Source organism: Crotalus tigris, unplaced genomic scaffold, assembly GCF_016545835.1.
Source record: "Crotalus tigris isolate CLP2741 ecotype Arizona unplaced genomic scaffold, ASM1654583v1 scf7180000017666.379230911805:20528666, whole genome shotgun sequence".
NCBI lineage: Eukaryota > Metazoa > Chordata > Lepidosauria > Squamata > Viperidae > Crotalus > Crotalus tigris.
The window spans coordinates 3,806,852-3,824,308 of NW_024096552.1; the positions used below are offsets into that span (position 1 = coordinate 3,806,852).

The following is a 17,457-nucleotide window of genomic DNA, read 5'->3' on the forward strand; positions in this document are numbered from 1 at the left end:
GATGCTCCATACGGACCTGCAGTAGCCAGGCATCGCTGAATATCAGACTGGTAGCGAGCAATAAAGGGGGAGCGTACGAGAGAAGCAACCTGGAATTAAGGAGGAACTTCCTAACCGTGAGAACAAGCAAGCCAGTGGAACGGCTTGCCTTCAGAAGCTGGAGGTGCATCGCTGGGGTTTTTTTTTAAAGAAGTGACTGGACAGCCACTGGTCTGAAACGGTATAGGGTCTCCTGCTTGAGCAGGGGGTTGGACTAGAAGACCTCTAAGGTTCTTTCCAACTGTATTCCGATTAAGAATTGAGAACTGAAATGAAACACCACCCCCCCCCCCACCCCGAAACAAAACTCCCAAGCTTTAAACTGCAAATCCACCCTCGAGGCTTCCTTTCCCGGCGAAGCGCAAAAAGAGTTAAAGCCATAAAGCTCCGCCTCCTAGAGTGGCAGCTCAGAGGAGGTGCAGCTGGCCTTTGCCCCTTCCAGTCCGGAGAGGGCGCGGATGGGCGGCGAGCCTGCAGCCCCATCTGGAAGGGAGGCGTGTGGCCGGCAGGTCGGGGGCGAGGCGGCGCGCCGGCTGAGAGGAGAGGCGGCGGCTCTTCCCGCGGCAGAGGGTCGTTGCCTGGAAGGAAGGAAGGAAAACCGGCAGGCGCGGGGCTTCCCGGGGAAGAAGGTAGGGGTCTCCTCTGGATCGGGGAGCTGCTGGAGCAGCGGCGGGGGTCCCTTTTTTTGCTTCGCCTCCCGCCCGCTCGTGCATGGCAGCCCAGAGGCTGAGTCCTTTGCTCTGCAGGTGCAGTTCAAGAGGCACTTTTGCACTTATTTGGGGGGGGGGGGCGAGGGAGGGAATTCCTCCTTGCATCTGAGATCTCAGACTCTTTATTTCCCATCTCCCTGACTCTTTTGATCCGATCTTTTGAATGGGGCAGCTGGGACTCCTGGCGATTGCCTTGTCTCTGCCCGTTGTCACCGGTCCAGTTTTGATAGTTGCATTTCTTGCGACGGGGTAATAAGATGTCGGAGTGCGGTAGAGACCCCCGTAAACGAATTGCATCAATTATTCTATCCGTATCGCGTGTATCCAGTTTGCTAGAATTTTATTTCACCGCGTTGTTGGAAATGTTTGCCATTGAGAGGGGTGACTGTTGGGTAGAATTTCCCGTCAAAGGTATACCTCGTTTACCAACCGACTCGTGCAGTGACCATTTTGACTAAGTATTTTTTAAAAAATCTTTGAGGACCTTTGCAGCGACTCTCACTATTCTGATAGTGATGTGATTGTTATATATTGGTTTTGTAGGGGACCCAATCTCATCTGTTCAACTCCGGTGGCTCTCAAAAAGTAAAAATAAGAATTAAAAAAAGAAGTTAAACCTAGAGCTGCCTCAGCAACATGGGCAGGTCTAAATAAATAAAAATAAACAATATGCAAATATGTAAAAAAAAAACCCTATCCATACAGGTAGTGCTTGCTGTACGACTGCAGTTGACCCTGGAATTATGGTCAAATGTCATGCTGGTTGCTAAGCGGGTCACCACATGACTGCCCCCGATTTTACAGCCATTTTTGCAACACTAATTAAGGGGATCTATTGTCTGTTATGGGTGGTTTTTGCTGGAAACCAGAAGTAAATGCCGGTTTCCGGCCAAAAAAGCATAAATCACAATCATGTGACTGTGGGATGCTGTAAATGGTGGGCTGATCATGTGACCATGGGGAGAGGGGGAAAGCAGAGGTGGAGCTTTGAATCCAGGTCATAAAGGTCCATTGTAAGGGCACAAAGAGACGGGTCGTAAGTTGAGGACTACCTGTAATGAATTTCACAACGTAAAATCACAGCCAGCCAGCAGCAGAATTCACTCTAGTCTATAGCATCTGGATACAGACCGGTAAGAATCTCACACCATTTTCAAGACCCCCAGGCACAATTGATTGGGTTAAGACCAATCAAAAGTCGGGGGGGGGAGGGGTGTTAATGCCTTCTGCCGCAACCATTGGAGCTTCTTGCAATGAAAAAAGAATTGCTTTGTGACTTATTCCCACATTTATGACTGTTGCAGTGTACTGGAGTCACATGTTCGTCATTCCTCCCCTTCACAAGTGGCTTGCGACACACAAGAGTCAATAGAGAAGCTGGCAGTAAAATCAGAAGTAGCAATCACATGATTGTCTGCTTAGCAACCAGGCCCCTTTGCTGAACAATTGAAGGGGAAGTGACATCATAAACTCTTTCACGGGTGGTGATTTTCTGCTTAGCGACCAGGGTGCTTAGCAACTGAGTTTCCAGCCTGACCTGTGGTTGCTAAGAGAGGAATTATCTGTGTATCTGTATCGATCTCTGTAGGAAATAAATTAGCTTGGCTGTTCACTCACAACTAAGCAAGCTAAGCTAGTGTAGGGTGGAATGACCAGGCCCTAAACTAAATTGCTAATCAAATAAAGAGGCCTTTATAGCCCTTTGAAAGGCCAGTTTTCCCCAGAGACCAAAGAAGCTCATTCCAGGTTTACAAGACTTTGTAAGTAAAAGGCCCAAACTGGGAGAGGGACATGGGAGGGGACTGGGAGAATTGAAGCACCAGCACCCGTGGCTTCAGCTGAGCCCAGGCGTCTAATTCATTCATTCAAGCAGGCAGGGAATGATGTTTATTCCAATGAGACAATATTTTGCAAATTTTAAAGAAGTAATGAATACTAGAGATGTAGAAAATGATCTTTTTATGCCTGGCACATTGCTGTGGCTCTCAATAATATTTCCTTCTTCCTTTCCTTCTTCGTCCTGGAACTGCAGAGAGGAACAATGATGGAGGAACAGAGGCTCATGGTAATGAAAGAAGAAGAGAGAGCTGAGAATGGGGGAAGAGATCCTTTCATTGTCCAAGTCAGGACCATCGGGGACAGTTTGACCGGGGATGGCCCATCCCACATTAAGATGGAGTCACAGGAGGAAATTCACCAACGCTGGGATTTTCAGTGGCAGGAATTCCTGAAAAGGGTGGCAGCGCTTCCCGCAGCTCTGCCTCCCTTGGACGACGATGCCAGAGGTTTCCAGGTCCCCTGGGGGAGAATTAAGGAAGATCCACCAGAAGAGAGCTCTGGAGAGTTCAGAGGGGAACCTGTGCTCCAAAGAGATCCAAACATCAGTGGGAAAGCGTGGATGGACAGGGAAAAGCTGGATTTCTGCATGAAGGTGAAGGTGGAAGAGACTCTGGAGGAAGTTGACCTGGAGAGCCAGTGGCCCCTGCAGCTCAGGCAGTTCGGCCCCCAGGATGCTGAGCAGCACCAGGAGGTATCCAATCCCCAAAGGGCAAAAAAGGAAGGGGAATGGGGGGGGCACGACATGGGAGGGGGAGGTTGCCGAAAGCTATGAAAATGCTAAATTATAAAATGGGCTACTAGCCAGCTACAGTAGCAGATGTCAGTTTGTATTTCAATGTTGGTTGCAAGAGCCCTGTGAAAAGATGATGATTAGCCTAGCAAAGATATTCCTTGACTGACAACCATTCCTTCAGCCACCCATCGTCCAGTTTACAACAGTGCTGAAAGAATAGAGCAGACATATCAAACACAAGGCCCAAGGGCTGGATACAGCCCGCGAAGTGGTTTCATGTGGCCTGCGAAGCCATCCTGGAAACAGTGAGGGAACGGCCCCCTCTGCCTTGGCCCTGGCTCAGGCCGGCCAGGAACCAATGTACAATTTTGTGGTGGCCATCTATGCTGAAACGCATTCAGTTTTAGCTCCATAAGCCCCCGCCCCCCCGCCTGGCCTGAGAGGAACAGTGAGGCTCCTCCAGTGGACCACGCCTTGGCACTTGCCCCTGGTCCCACCCCTTTCTGCCAGAGACCCTCAGTTCTGTCCCACTCCTGCTCAGTCCCCCACAGGCACCCTTGATGCGAACGATGTAGAGCTGGCCACACCCATCCAGTAGGCCACACCCACTCCATCCACGCCCACCCAGTAGGCTGCACCCACCCTGGCCACACCCACCCAGCCCCCTGAGGGCAACCGCAATGCTGATGCGGCCCTAAATGAAATTGAGTTTGACACCCCTGGAATAGAGTTACAACTGTCCATGAGCCCCTGTGATCTCGTGATCCAAATTTCAGACCTCGGTAGCCTGCCCACATATACGATCACATGGACATTTCAACTCCCTCCGCCCGTGTATCTTGCCTTTCATCTCTGCCCTTTTAGGTATCTTGCACTTTGCCACATACCGTTGTTGCCCCCCTACCACCACTGTCCCCAGCTGATCTTTGCCCTCTTCTTCTTCCTGCTGGTGCCCCAGGAAGCAGTCTCTAAGTGCGGGTACAGACCTGGAATGTCCACACTGAGCACAGCAGGGTAACAGAGCCTCATCTGCCAAAGGGAGCTTGCCAGGCCCAGCCAGGGTAGAGGCAGCAGAGTGGCAAGGCAGAAATCCTGGCAGCAGGTCCATGGACGAAGGTGGCAGCAGATCTTTTTTTTTTTTTTTTTTAATTGAATTTTTTCAAAAATTTTACAGATAAACATCCACCCCCCCCAACCACCCCACCCTCCCCCCCCCGACTTCCCAGAACTGAATATAGGATTATTTAACAAATTTTAAAAATAACGTTTACAATTTATAAGATAATTAATAATAATAATAAAAATCGTGATCATAATATATATAATAATAATATACATAACATAAGCTTTAAAGTAAATAATATATACTAAAAGAAAAAAAAAGAGGTGGTGGCAGCAGATCTTGACGCAGTGGAGGGACGTGGACTCACCAAAGCTGCAACGTACCCTCTGTGTAGCTCGTGTTGGAAGCGCCCCTGGAAAACCAACTTAAGGGCTTCTGTGAGGGGTGGCAATGAGCCCAGTGTGGCAAAGCCTACTGCAGTAACGGCAAACCTTTTAGAGACGGAGTGCCCAAACTGCAACCCAAAACCCACTTATGCATCGTTGAGTGCCAGGTGGGTGTGGCCAATTGGGTGGGCGTGGCCAATTGGGTGGGGGAGGCTGCTGTGGTACCGGCAGATTGGGTGGGACTAAAAAGTTCAATCAATCAATTCCAACTTTGCAAGATCTTTCTTTTCCTGCGAGAAGTTGAAATTGACTGATTGATTGAATCTCTTTTTTTTTTTTTTTTTGTACACGGTGGCAGAGGCCTAAAGTGAAAAGGTTTTATAAAACCCAGCTGAAGGCCTAGGACTGGGGCGACGGCGCGCGTGCCCACAGAGAGGGCTCTGAGTGCCGCCTCTGGCACCCGTGCCTACCGCCTTCCCAGCTCTCTTCTCTCAGCCCAGCCTTTGGCAAAGTCTCATAAACAGCCAGCAGCTTCTAACATGCGCTGCCGAGTACACATCAGAATGCCCTTGGAGAATGTGAGCATATTGGATGCTACAAGAAGAAGGCTGGCTCAAGAAGGAGTGCAGGCGCGGAGATCTGCCGGCTTGGGGATCTCCTCCACCCTTGCTGAAGCCTGCATCTTAGTTTTCTAGAACAGCTTCCAGATGCTGTGTGTTTCCTGGAAGGCCATGTTCCTCTGCTTCCTCCAGTTCTGCTGCCACCTCCTCTTGCTCCTTTCCTGCCTTACCTGGTAATCACCCCTGCCTCCTCCCTGGCTGGGCCTGTCAAGCTCCCTCCAGCAGACAAGGGTCCAATGTCCTGTCAACACGCACATTCCACCCTCACCCAGCACCTGGATTCCAGACCAGCAGAAGGAGGAGGAAGACCGCGAACTGTGACGGGTAGACAGCAGAGTGTGGAGTAACAAAAAGGGGGAGAGATGGAGGGAGAGATGGAGGTTTGGGGAGTTGAAGGTGAGTGCTGGAGAGCAGGAGAAATGTGAGTCTTTGCCTAATTGATCTCGCTGGCCTAGCCTAAGGACTACAGCTGGGTCAGCTGGAAGTGCCGTAGCTAAGCAATACAGCCATGTGATTTGGTGTAATGACCGCATCGCTTAGCGACAGAAATTCTGTTCTCAATTACCGTTATAAATGTTGAGTATTTTCTGTAGCCTCACAACATAAATCCCTGGGTTGCTGCTAAGGAGACTGGGGGGGGGGGGTGTTTCTATTTGTCTATGTGGTAATCAAGAGGTTTGCCCAGAAGGGAATATTTTGCAGCAAATGATTTTGAGGTGAAGGATTATAGAAAGGCCGAGGGGGAAACTGTGTGGTGGCCTAGAGGTGGAGTTCTCGTTTTATAATCAGGAGGCTGTGAGTTCGATCCTAGGTAGCCACAGATATTTCTCCCTCTGGGCACAAAGAGAAAATGTCTGCTGCGGGTTCTGTGTAGACATCAGGAAGGGCATCCAGCCATTAAACACTCAGCTCCATTCAGTCCACCCCGACGCAAAGGATTACAGGATCTTGTAAAAGAAAATAAAAAAGCAGAGAGGGGTGGTGAAAGCGCTTTCAGACGTTCTGTTTTGTTGAGTATGCCATGATCAGGGAAAGCAATCTTGACCTTTGTTATAGAAGATAAAGCTGTTTTGGTTGATCCTAATCAGGGTTGTTTGTCAATTGCTTCAGGTAAAGGCATCGCTACAAGGACTTTTGTGGGGGGGGGGTCAAACCTTTCTAATCCCGATCTAACGCAGTGCTCCCCAAAATGCTTCAGATGTTCTCACCATCCTCACCCTGCAGTACAGAGGTGAGGGACTGTGGCCCCTTTATGACTTGTGGACTTCAACTCCCAGAATTCCTGAGCCGGCCATGCTTTGTTGCAGTCCACAAGTCATAAAAGGGCCATTGTTCCTCACCCCTGGTGGAGGATGAAAACATCTCAGCTTGAGGAAGTCTGGATTTTTAACAGCACCAGCTTGGGGAACTCCAGATGAACATAAGAGTCATTTGGATCCCCTTCAGTCGGGATTCATGCCTGGGTACGGGACAGAGAAAGAGCATTGGCTGTGCTTTTGAATGACCTCTGGCATTAGCGGGATGGCGGTTCTGCATCCATCCTTACTCTGCTTGACTTCTCAGTGGTCTTCGATGCTGTCAGTCATGGTATCCTTCTGGATTGGCTCCTGAGATGGGGGGTGGGTTGCACGGGATATCTCCTCCTCAATCCATGGTCCATGCCGGTCCGGTCCATGGTGCTGGGGGAGGGGATCCAGTCCTCAGCCCCTACTGTGTGGGGTGCCCCAGGTTCAGAGCCTGCGGATGCAGGAAGGGGCACACATTGGGTGGATTGTTTGAGGGGCTGCCTCTTCCAGATTACATGAGAGAGGGAGGGAGAGAGAGAGAGAGAAAGAGAGGGAGGGAGAGAGAGAGAGAGAGAGAGAGAGAGAGAGGGTGCAAAGATCTCTGCTGTGCTGCTGTCTCATAGAACAGGGGTCCTCAACCTTGGCAACTTTAAGATTTTTGGACTTCAACTCTGGGAGTTGAGGATTCCTGTTGAGCCAAGGTTGAGGATTCCTGTCATAGAAAATTCCCTCACGCAGCAATGCTAGTGTTATTTGAACTCTGGCGTGTTTTGTTGTCAGGTGCAGAAATTTGGTCAGAGGTGTGCACCTTGGCCAGAAAATTATTCTTTCCCCCCCTCCCATCATTTACTACCATCCTATTTGAGAATGGTCATTAACTGGCGTAACTAAAAGGAAGAGTGACTTTATTGTGGCTTGCGAATCTAGGGTTAGACTTACGTCGTGAGAAGCCAGGGAAAGGTTTATATAAGCCAAGAAGCAGTAGATTTATTTTTATCCCAGCTTTGTTAATTGTTATAAATAACTCAAAAGCGGCACATATAGCCAATACTCCTTCCGCCTCCTATTTTATCCACAACAATCCTATGAGGCGATTTGCGCTGGGAGAAAGTAATCGGCCCAAAGTCACCAGGCCAATTTTTCCATGCCTAAGGCAGGACTAGAACTCGCATTTTCCTGGTGCCTTTACCACTAGACAAAATTGTGGCTTAACCAAATTGCCCAGAATGAGGTATAGCCACTCCTCATTTATCAACCATCTCAGTTAGCGACCGTTCGCACATACAACACTAATAAAAAAACACGATTTTCTATCCAAATCTGCCTTTATGAGCTTCAAAGCATCTCTTGTCAATTACATCTTCAATATTACAGGTAGTCCTCAGCTTACAACCATTTGTTTGGTCTCCATTCGAAGGTACAACAGCACTGAAAAAAGTCACATAACTGTTACGGCATCCCCAGAGTCATGTGATCAAAATTCAAATGCTTGGCAACTGACTCATGACGGTTGTAGTGTCCCGAGATCATGTGATCCCCTTTTGTGACAAGCAAAGTCAACGGGGAAGCCAGAATCAAGTGACTTAACAGTTGTGTTACTAACTTAACAACTGCAGTGATTCACTTAACAGCTGTAGAAAGAAAGGTCATAAAATGAGCAAAACTCACTTGTCTCGCTGAGCAACAGGAATTTTGGGCTCAATTTGGTAATAGGTTGAGGACTACTTGCACAGTTAATATTGCATATATATCCTGCTCTTATTTTCACTTTTCTTTTTTTTAACCTGCATTTATATCCCACGCCAAGATACCTTCAAAGAGAAAGCACCCTGGTTCAGCTGAAGTGAGCAGCAAGAAGCAGAGGAAAGCCATCGATCTCAATTTGAAGATGAAGATCATCAAAGCGTACGAGGCCGGGAAGAAGGTGACTAAAATAGCGCGAGAAGTAGGCCTGGCCCATTCCACCATCTCCACCATTTTGAAGGATAAAGCGAGGATCCGAGAGGCCTTAAAAGGAGCAGCGGGAATGAACACAAGCATAACCAGACAGCGAAAAGGCCTCATCCACGAAATGGAAAAACTCCTTATCCTCTGGATTGAAGATCGGATACAGAAGAGGTTGCCGGTGAGTCTTCTCCTCATTCAGAATAAGGCCCGCAGCATTTTCTCCATGCTGAAGGAACAAACGGGCGAGGAGTGCACCGAAATATTCACTGCCAGCCACGGCTGGTTTATGCGGTTTCAGCAACGATTTCATTACCAGAAAACACAGGCGTCAGCTGAAGCGGCGAGGGCTGACGAAGAAGCTGCCCGACATTTTCTGAATGAACTCGACGGTATCATAGCCGAAGGGAACTATTTCGCTGAACAGATATTCCGTGTGGACGAAACTGGGTTGTACTGGAAAAGAATGCCGGAGCGGACCTACCTACACAGAGAAGCCCAAGCCATGCCTGGGTGCAAAGCGTTTAAGGATAGAGTAACCTTACTATTGGGTGGAAATGTCTCCGGATTCAAGCTGACGCCATTTCTGATCCTCAAATCAGATCACGCCTGTATGTTCGAAACCATAAGAAAAGACCCACTGCCCGTTTATTACCGATTTGATTGGAAGGCCTGGATGACGCCCATCCTCTTTGAGGATTGGTTTACGAATTGTTTCATACCCCAGGTAAAGGAATATTGTGGGCAAAAGGGGGTTCCTTTTAAAATTCTCCTTCTCCTAGACAAAGCACCTGGACACCCCCCACATCTTGACAGTCTCCACCCCGATGTAAAGGTGGTTTATCTACCCCAAAACACCTCGGCTCTCCTACAGCCCGTGGGAGAGGGGATGATCTCCGCATTCAAGATGTACTATTTGCACGCGGTGTTTGCCAAAGCCTTAGCTGCAATGGAATACGACAGAGTAATATTGCGCGAGTTTTGGAAAAACTACAACATCCTGCATTGTATCGAAAACATTGCTGCAGCCTGGCAGGATGTCAGCGTAAAAAGTATGCAAGAGTTTTGGAGAAAGTGTTTAAGACGTTTTGTGGCTCTCACAAACAATTTTGGGATGTTTCACCACATGCCAAATTTGGACGATATCATCCGGAAAATTCTGACGCTCACGCGATTCCTGGATTTGGAGGTCGACGTCGAAGATGTGAAAAATCTGGTGGCCTATACGGAAGGAGATCTTTCCAACGAAGATTTAATTGAGCTGAAAGAAGAACTGGAAGCACAAAAGATTGTGGAGGAAGAAGTGGAGAAAGAAGAAAGGAAAGAAGAAAGGAAAGAAAGAAAAGAAGAAAGGAAGGTCATAGAGGTTCGGCCTAAAACATTCAGCCTGAGAAGATTGGCCAGCGTTTTCTCGAGTGTGAACAAAATTTTATCGGAATTAGAGAGTATGGACCCAGATGTGGAACGTTTTAGAAGGGTGCACTGGGAAATGTGTGAAATCTTAAAATGTTACCGCGAAATATATGAAGGGAAAAAGAAAGAAAAGAATGATAAAGAAAATAAACAGAATGGGTTGCTGAAGAAAGCTACTCCTTCCCCAGCTCCACTTCCCTTCCTTTTGCCCTTCCAGTCTACAGGAATACAAAACCCAGATCCTCAGCCATCAACCAGCTACGCCAGTGGATCCGATGTTCCTGAAAATACAGAAAACTATGAATATTTTCAAGGATTTATATCCAATTTGATGCTTACAGGTATTGTCCTTTCCAAATCCATTTTGTACCGGTGGCCTTTTTTAGTAACCAGAGTTAGTAAATAGCGTGGGCGAAAAAGTACCAATCTTCCCATTTACTATCACATTTTTATAAAGCAGAAAAAAATATAAAGTATAGGTCCTGTGCATATGATCCTGCTTTAGCTTTCCTTTGCTTTACAGATCTGTGAAGATCGTTGCAAGGACTGATTGTAAAGTTACTTTTTCTTCACCCGAGTAACTGCCAATGGCTGCTAAACAAGGGAGTCACTAAAGGGAGAACTACCCATAAGATTCATAATCACAATTGCGGTTTCAATTAACTTCTGCCTATAGTAATGACTGAGTTCAGTCCTGTTTGCGGTCTGTAAAAGAGGACTACCTGTACTGTTTTTTTATTTTGGTAATACAATTATTCCCTAATTTTGGGCTTACATAAATATAAGGAGTCCTCAAAATACAACACAATCAGGGCTGGAATTTCCATTGCTAAACGATGGGGCTGTAAAATATGATGTGACATAACCATATTGTTTAGCATCTGCAATCTCAACAGACCCGCTTGCCGTTGTAACTGAGAGACCACACTGGACCTTAAGGGAGGACCTCATGTGATGAAGGCCAGTGATTCAGAGTTGTGAGCCTGTGCCTTTGCAGGCTGTACTTAGCGTGCTACGGACTGCAAGATCTTAGGATCTTGTATGTTGTAGCGTGGCTCTTTTGAGAGCATATGTGCCAGGAGCAACTTAATGAAGTGACTTGTGAACTTTCCTGCCAGCTTCCCCATTGACTTTGCTTGTGGGAAGCTGGCAGAGAAGGTCTGAAATGGTGATCATGTGATACGGCTCACATTGATGTCATAATCATGAGCTGAGAATCAGGATTCTGATCAAATTACCATGGGGATTTCAGAGTAAGGACGTAAGTCCCCCTCATTCACTGTCCTCCCACCACCAAACTGTCGCTGAATGAGTCGTTGAAACCCAAGGACAACCTGTAAACCCAGTTTTCACACATAGTGTTTTTCATTTAATCTTTTTGTTTCTATTTAGGCGGTTTGTTAAAAAAAAATCTGCCTAAAGTATTAAACAAAAGCTTTAAAAAAATGTTCCAAAGTTTTAAAGTTGTTAGAATGACAATAATAATAACAACAACAATAACAACAACAACTGTGCGATGATCAATAATAATAATAAAGTTGGAAGGGACCTTGGAGGTTATCTAGTCCAACCCCCTGCTCAGGCAGGAAACCCTATACCATTTCGGACAAATGGTTGTCCAGTCTCTTCTTAAAAACTTCCAGCGTTGGAGCATTCACCACTTCTGGAGGCAGGTTGTTCCACTAGTTAATTGTTCTGTCAGGAAATTTCTCCTTATATATAAAGTTTTTTCTTTCTGGTCAGACCGGGTTTTTTTTATTGATACACTGGTATTTTGGCTGCTATACTGCAGTTCTATTATAATCATTTTTGCCTTGCACCCCCCCCAAACTAGGGGCGTTAAGCAGGCTCAAGTTGCTACTCTGATACATTACAAATTTGAATTTCTTTTTTGTTGACAAAGAGCTGGTGGCCTGGAGGTTAGTATGCAGGCTGGCCAGGTTCGAATCCCATAAAGGGTATGGCTAGCTGATGAGAGCAAAATGAGCTCGAAATGGCCATCCTAGTCTCCCATTTAACTCTTTAACTCTTTGTCAACAAAAAAGAAATTCGAATGTATGTATGTCTGTATGTCTTTTAAAATACTAAAAATGCGAATCCTGGGCATTATGCTAACAAATAAAAGAAAAAACAAACACCAGGATGTAATAAACCAGCCTGTTTAATATAAACAAGCCTGTGGTTAAGAAGAGTCGCTAAGCTTTCGTCCGGCCAAAAAACTGCCGGTGTCGTCAGAGTTAGAATAGCAGGAGATCGGGAAGGCAGCTCATATAGCCTCCTGCCTCTGCGCCCGGCTCCTTGAGCGCGTCATCGGCCCGTTGATTGTGTTAATCCGTATCGCACAGAGTTGTTCCGCATCAGGCAAAGTGTCTTTGACTCCACTGGTTGTTTTACGATCCTCAAGTGTTCGCGCTCTAAAAGAGCACTTGAGGATCGTAAAACAAGCAGTAGAGTCAAAGACAGTTGCCGCTTGTCTGTAATAGTATAGGGTCTCCTGCTTGAGCAGGGGGTTGGATTAGAAGACCTCCAAGGCCCCTTCCGGCTCTATTCTGGATTGCTTGATTGATTGACCTCCAAGTTGGATCCCCTCTCTTCCAACAGAGGGGGGACTGGAGAGAAAGCCTGGTTGCGAGACTTCTTTGAATTGAATCAACTTTCCCTTTTTTGGGTTTTCAGGCATCCCAATCCCAGCATTATACGATACTAATATCTCCCAAATTGGAGGAAGAGGCCTTGGAGATTGTGAAGGTGATGCTTTCCCCGGAGATAAAGCAAGAGAATGAAGAGGAGGCCAACTCTCTAGGTAAGGATATAGACCAGTGTTTCTCAACCTTGACAATTTTAAGGCATGTGGACTTCAACTCCCAGAATTCCACAGCCAGCAATGCTGGCTGTGGAATTCTGAGAGTTAAAGTCCACATGCCTTAAAATTGTCAAGGTTGAGAAACACTGGTCTAGACTGTCCGTCATTGCAAATAGGGAGGGCTTTGCTGGTTTTCTGCTGTCTTTTTGAAGCCCTGGGAAGTGCCAGCATCTTGCAGAACAAATTGGTTGTGCAGTCCTTCCCATCTGATGGTCCACCAAACCCTGGATCTGAGTGGGAATCCATATCCAGCCATTGCCAACATAGCTATCTGGTTTCATAAGAATGTGGAACTGCTCATCCTCCTGGCCCACGGCTATCTGTTGCATCGATCAGGAATGAAGGATTCTGGGAACTGAACTGTGGCCATCTAGGGAAGTTGAACATGGATGTAAGGTGGTTTGATCGGCTTGGAACCGTGGTTTTCAACCTGTGGTCTGCAGACCTCTGGGGAGGGGCACAATGTCATCACAGGGGGTCTGCAAAGGCTTGAAGAAATGTTATGATTGAAATATTGAGTGAAGTCTTGGGGGTCTAGGGCCATGGCCCGTGGCTACAAAAGGTATTTAAAGAGGAGGGGGCCTGGTGAAGAACCACTGGCGTAGAATATTGCATGGACCAGGTGACGATGGTATTGAAAATGTTGGCGAATGAACCCATTAGATGTGTTTAATTGAAGAATGTTTTAAGTAAACCAGTGGCTTAGTGATCTGTGAACTCTGTCAGCTTCAAAAAGAGTCTTCTTGATGAGGAGGTCTCCCAAGGTCTTGAGATAGATGCTGAAAACCATCAAACGAGGATGCTTGAGAGAATGGACAGCCATTTGTCTTCTGCCTGAGCAGGGGGTTGGACTAGAAGACCTCCAAGGTCCCTTCCAACTCTGTTAATCTGTTTGAACTAGGGAGAGCTTAAGTCAAACAGGAGGGAGAAGCCAAGATGGTCTTTTAGAGACAAAGTCAAATAGAACAGGGCTTTTCAACCAGTGGTACGGGTACCACCTGTGGTACATTGGCATCTGGCAGGTGGTACACGAACATCCTAGAAAAGTGGTAGTGGGGGAGGGGAATGAGCTGAACTGGTGGGAGCACCGCACAAGCCTGAGCGAGAGATGGCTGGAGTTGCAGGGCTGTCAGGGCTCAGTGGAAGCGCCAGGATCAGCACTTCTTCGGGACTGTCAGGGCTCAGTGGAAGCACCAGGATCAGCGCCAGGCTCCAGCTGGAGCTCGGCGCTGATCCTGGTGCTTTTGCTGAGCCCAGAAGAAGCGCCAATCAGCTGGAATGTTGCAGCATCTTCAGGGTCTTGTGATTTACATTCAGATGCTTGGCAACTGATTCATATTTATGACGGTCACAGTATCCCAGGGTCATGTGAAATGACCAAAACCTGCTGCAACCACCCAGAAGACGGGGGGAATAAAAACCAAACACCCCCCACCCGACTCCCGCTGCCAATCCTCAACAGAAATGCTCACAACAATGAAAACCTCGGACAGGAGGAAGAGTGCCACTGGGTGGGCAGGCAGGTGTCTTGCTCGGCTGTGCCTTGGGGGGCACTTTTTCAGTGCCATTGTAACTGCGAACAGTCATTAAGCGAACTGTTGTAAGTCGAGGACTTACTTTATCACTTTATCACTTTTTTCCTTTTTTTTTTTCCTTTTGGTCATCAAGTTTTTGACACCTTGCTAGGTGACTGGTGGTACTCGGATACTGCCATATCCTAAAAGTGGTACAATGGGCGAAAAGGTTGAAAAGCCCTGAAGTAGAAGACCCATGAACACTGGAATTTATACCAGATATTTTTTGGAATGAAATTCATCGTTGGGGGGACAATGTGATATAAACTCTTTTCTGTTTCTCTCAGAATATGAAGGATGTGGGACAACTCATAAGAAGACCTTCCAGGTGGGAAGATCTGAAGAAGTAGATTTGGGAAGATTCCATTGAAAGGAGTCCAACGATCATTTCTCTGGGGTTCCAGGATTAAGGAGAGCCAGTAGATCCGCCAGAGCACAAAGGCACACAGGAAAGAAAGCCAGTAAAACTTTTCTGCCTGAAGACGGTGATCAAAATTTAAGTGAAGCCAATTTTCAGCTGGGCACAAAGTCTGGAATTAAGAGGAGCCCGAGATGGTGTGGAACTATTAGTGTTCAAATGTGCAAGTACAGGATAACTGCGTAAATATATATACTCTTTGAGAACATTAACGGCAAACTCCGTGTATTCCATAGGAAAACCTTCTTGCAAGAAAAAAAAAATCACGTTTGCTCAGAGCGCAGAAAAACTTGGGTTTTAAAGCAAACAAGATAATCTAAACGGGAAGGATGCTGTAGAAACATTCAAACTGCAGCAAACGTTTCAACGCAAAATCAACTCTGATTCAATATGAGACAGTTCCGCACGGGTGAGAAGCTGTACAGATGCACTGAATGTGGAAAAGCTTTTTATTTTATTTTTTAGAAAGAGGGGGTTCTGGTCAAGTCCCTGAGGGGGGGGGGAAAGCCACATAGATGCTTTCAACTGCAGCAAAAGCTTCACTGGGTGAGATGCCCTCATCAAACACAAGCGAAGGAGAGAAGCCTTATGAATGCTCCAACTGTGGGAAAAGCTGCCATTTTAAACCCAGAGAGGCAAGAAACTTCACATTTAGACCTCAGCAAAAGAGGATGAGAGAGGATGGCTGGTGAAATGTGACATGTACCGAAGTCGTATCAGGCAGAATGCAGATCTTCACTCACGGCTTGTGATCCACACAAGGGCCCACACAGGAGAGGCCACAGGGGTGTGTCCTCAGTGTGAAAAGACCTGGTTTCTAGCTCACATCTCAGGAAGCATATTACGGTGCACAGGCTTAAAAAGTTCTTCCACGGCGGGAAAAACCTCCATTAGAAAATGGCGGCCCGCCAGTGGATTCACGCCTGAGAGGAACCATAAAGATGCTGGGTGTGTGAGAAAAGATCCTGCAGTTCTTCCATGCTTCATAAAGATATGAAAATCTCTTCAGCAGGGACATCCTAGAGGGAAGGGTTGGTGTTCAGGTCTAACACGCAGTCTCGGAGATAGTGAAAACGACACCAACCATTGGAGCGCAACATCAGACAGCAGAGAAGAAGCGCAACGGAACGATGGCTTTTAAAAACATTGACACATTAAAGTGTTAACAAAGCAGCGTCTGTTTTGTACTGAACTGCTTTTGTTCAACCTCTAGGATAGCAGGCAGGCTAGAAATGGCCCTGCTCTCAAATCTTGGTGGTACAGGAGACTCTGAATTCTAGTCACACCTTGGCCACGAAAGTCAGCTAGGTGGCCTTGGGCCAGTCATTCTCTCAGTGTAACTCACCTTACAGGGAAAAATAGGAGGAAGGAGGCGCGTTGGATGGGTTTGGCGCCTTGGATTATTTGTAAAACTAATAAAAGATGCGATACAAATAAATAAATAAGTCAGGGGGGGTTGATCTCCGTAAGGGATGTCGCTTTGTGTAGTGGGATGCCTTGTGCATATATTTGGCCTCCATACAGGTTTTGGGAAATGAGCTGCAGTCTAACCTAGCAAAATCTATTCCGTAGGGAATATTCGGAAAGCAAAAGGGGGATTTTTTTTTTCTGGAATTGCCCTCATTCCTCACCCTCACAATTTTATCAAGGCCTACTTCATTATCTCTCCTGTGATTAGCTAAATTAATCCTGTGGTTAAAATACCATCCAGAGCCATTGAGGGCTAGGTGGCATACAAATTACATGCAAATGTAATGTAATAGTATTTTTCTTTGGTGATATTTTATGTTTTAAACCATTTGTATGGCTGCTCTTCTCAAAAAAACATAATAACTGGTCAGCAAGAAAAGAATTAAAGTGAAAACTGTTTAAATCAATAAACTGCATTGGTGGCAAGTTGAAGATGTGTGGACTTCAACTCCCAGAATTCTCCAAGCACCCTTGTTTGTGCAGGCAAAATGAGAGGTGAACCGAGACCGGACTTTCATCATGTTTCTATATTTCCTGATAAGATTTTTTTTAAAAAAAACTATGATTCCTTCCCCAAGATCCTTGCTTCTGTCAGGGCTGGTCTTTACCCACAGGAAGAGTCTTAAGAAATAGGAGATGGAGCTGCAAACCAGGCAGGTCATGGACTGAACTGTTGTGCCTGCTATTTTGACTTTTTTTGACTATTTATGGACAGCTTTGTTTTCCACGGGGGGGAAAAAGTAATCCTAATAAACTGAAAAGTTTCTAAAATGAAACTAAGGGCTTGTTTTAAGAGGAAAAACTTGTTAAATGTCTAAAAATGTCTGGAACCAGACCCAGAACCATGATGTAGTGCTGGGAAAATATTTTTGCACTTATTTGCAGGAAAAAGAATGTATAGAAATAAAATTATTACTGCTGATTGTGACATGTACACTTTCGTTCTCTTCCTCCTCAGCTCCATTCATTTTCTTCCTGGCACAACCTCCCCCCCCCCCCTGATCCGCTCTGAATGCCTCAATCTGTCAAATCTCCGCAAATGAAAGCTCAGGCTGATTTTGGCTGGGTTGGGAAGCTAACCATAGTGATGTAACTTAGT

General features: G+C 46.4%; 1 protein-coding gene across 2 annotated transcripts; it reads left to right on the forward strand.

Moving 5' to 3' along the window:
* Positions 1–467: 467 nt before the first annotated feature.
* Positions 468–17,280, forward strand: LOC120305103 (tigger transposable element-derived protein 1-like). 2 transcript variants are annotated; one of them, XM_039336513.1, is made up of 5 exons: positions 468–668; positions 2,782–3,279; positions 8,484–10,374; positions 12,710–12,836; positions 14,758–17,280. In XM_039336513.1, exons 1-4 carry the CDS (start codon positions 498–500, stop codon positions 12,814–12,816), a joined length of 2,667 nt encoding a protein of 888 aa, XP_039192447.1. In that variant the 5' UTR covers positions 468–497; the 3' UTR covers positions 12,817–12,836; positions 14,758–17,280. The 2 variants fall into 2 exon arrangements, with proteins under 2 accessions (XP_039192447.1, XP_039192449.1); XM_039336515.1 differs by lacking the exon at positions 468–668 and adding an exon at positions 2,357–2,509.
* Positions 17,281–17,457: the final 177 nt, after the last annotated feature.

Coding starts and splice junctions, on each gene's coding strand:
- LOC120305103 (XM_039336513.1), top strand. CDS start 498: ATGGGCGGCGAGCCTGCAGCCCCATCTGGAAGGGAGGCGTGTGGCCGG. Junction 669..2,781: donor GGGGCTTCCCGGGGAAGAAG/GTAGGGGTCTCC, acceptor CTGGAACTGCAG/AGAGGAACAATGATGGAGGA. Junction 3,280..8,483: donor ATGCTGAGCAGCACCAGGAG/GTATCCAATCCC, acceptor TCCCACGCCAAG/ATACCTTCAAAGAGAAAGCA.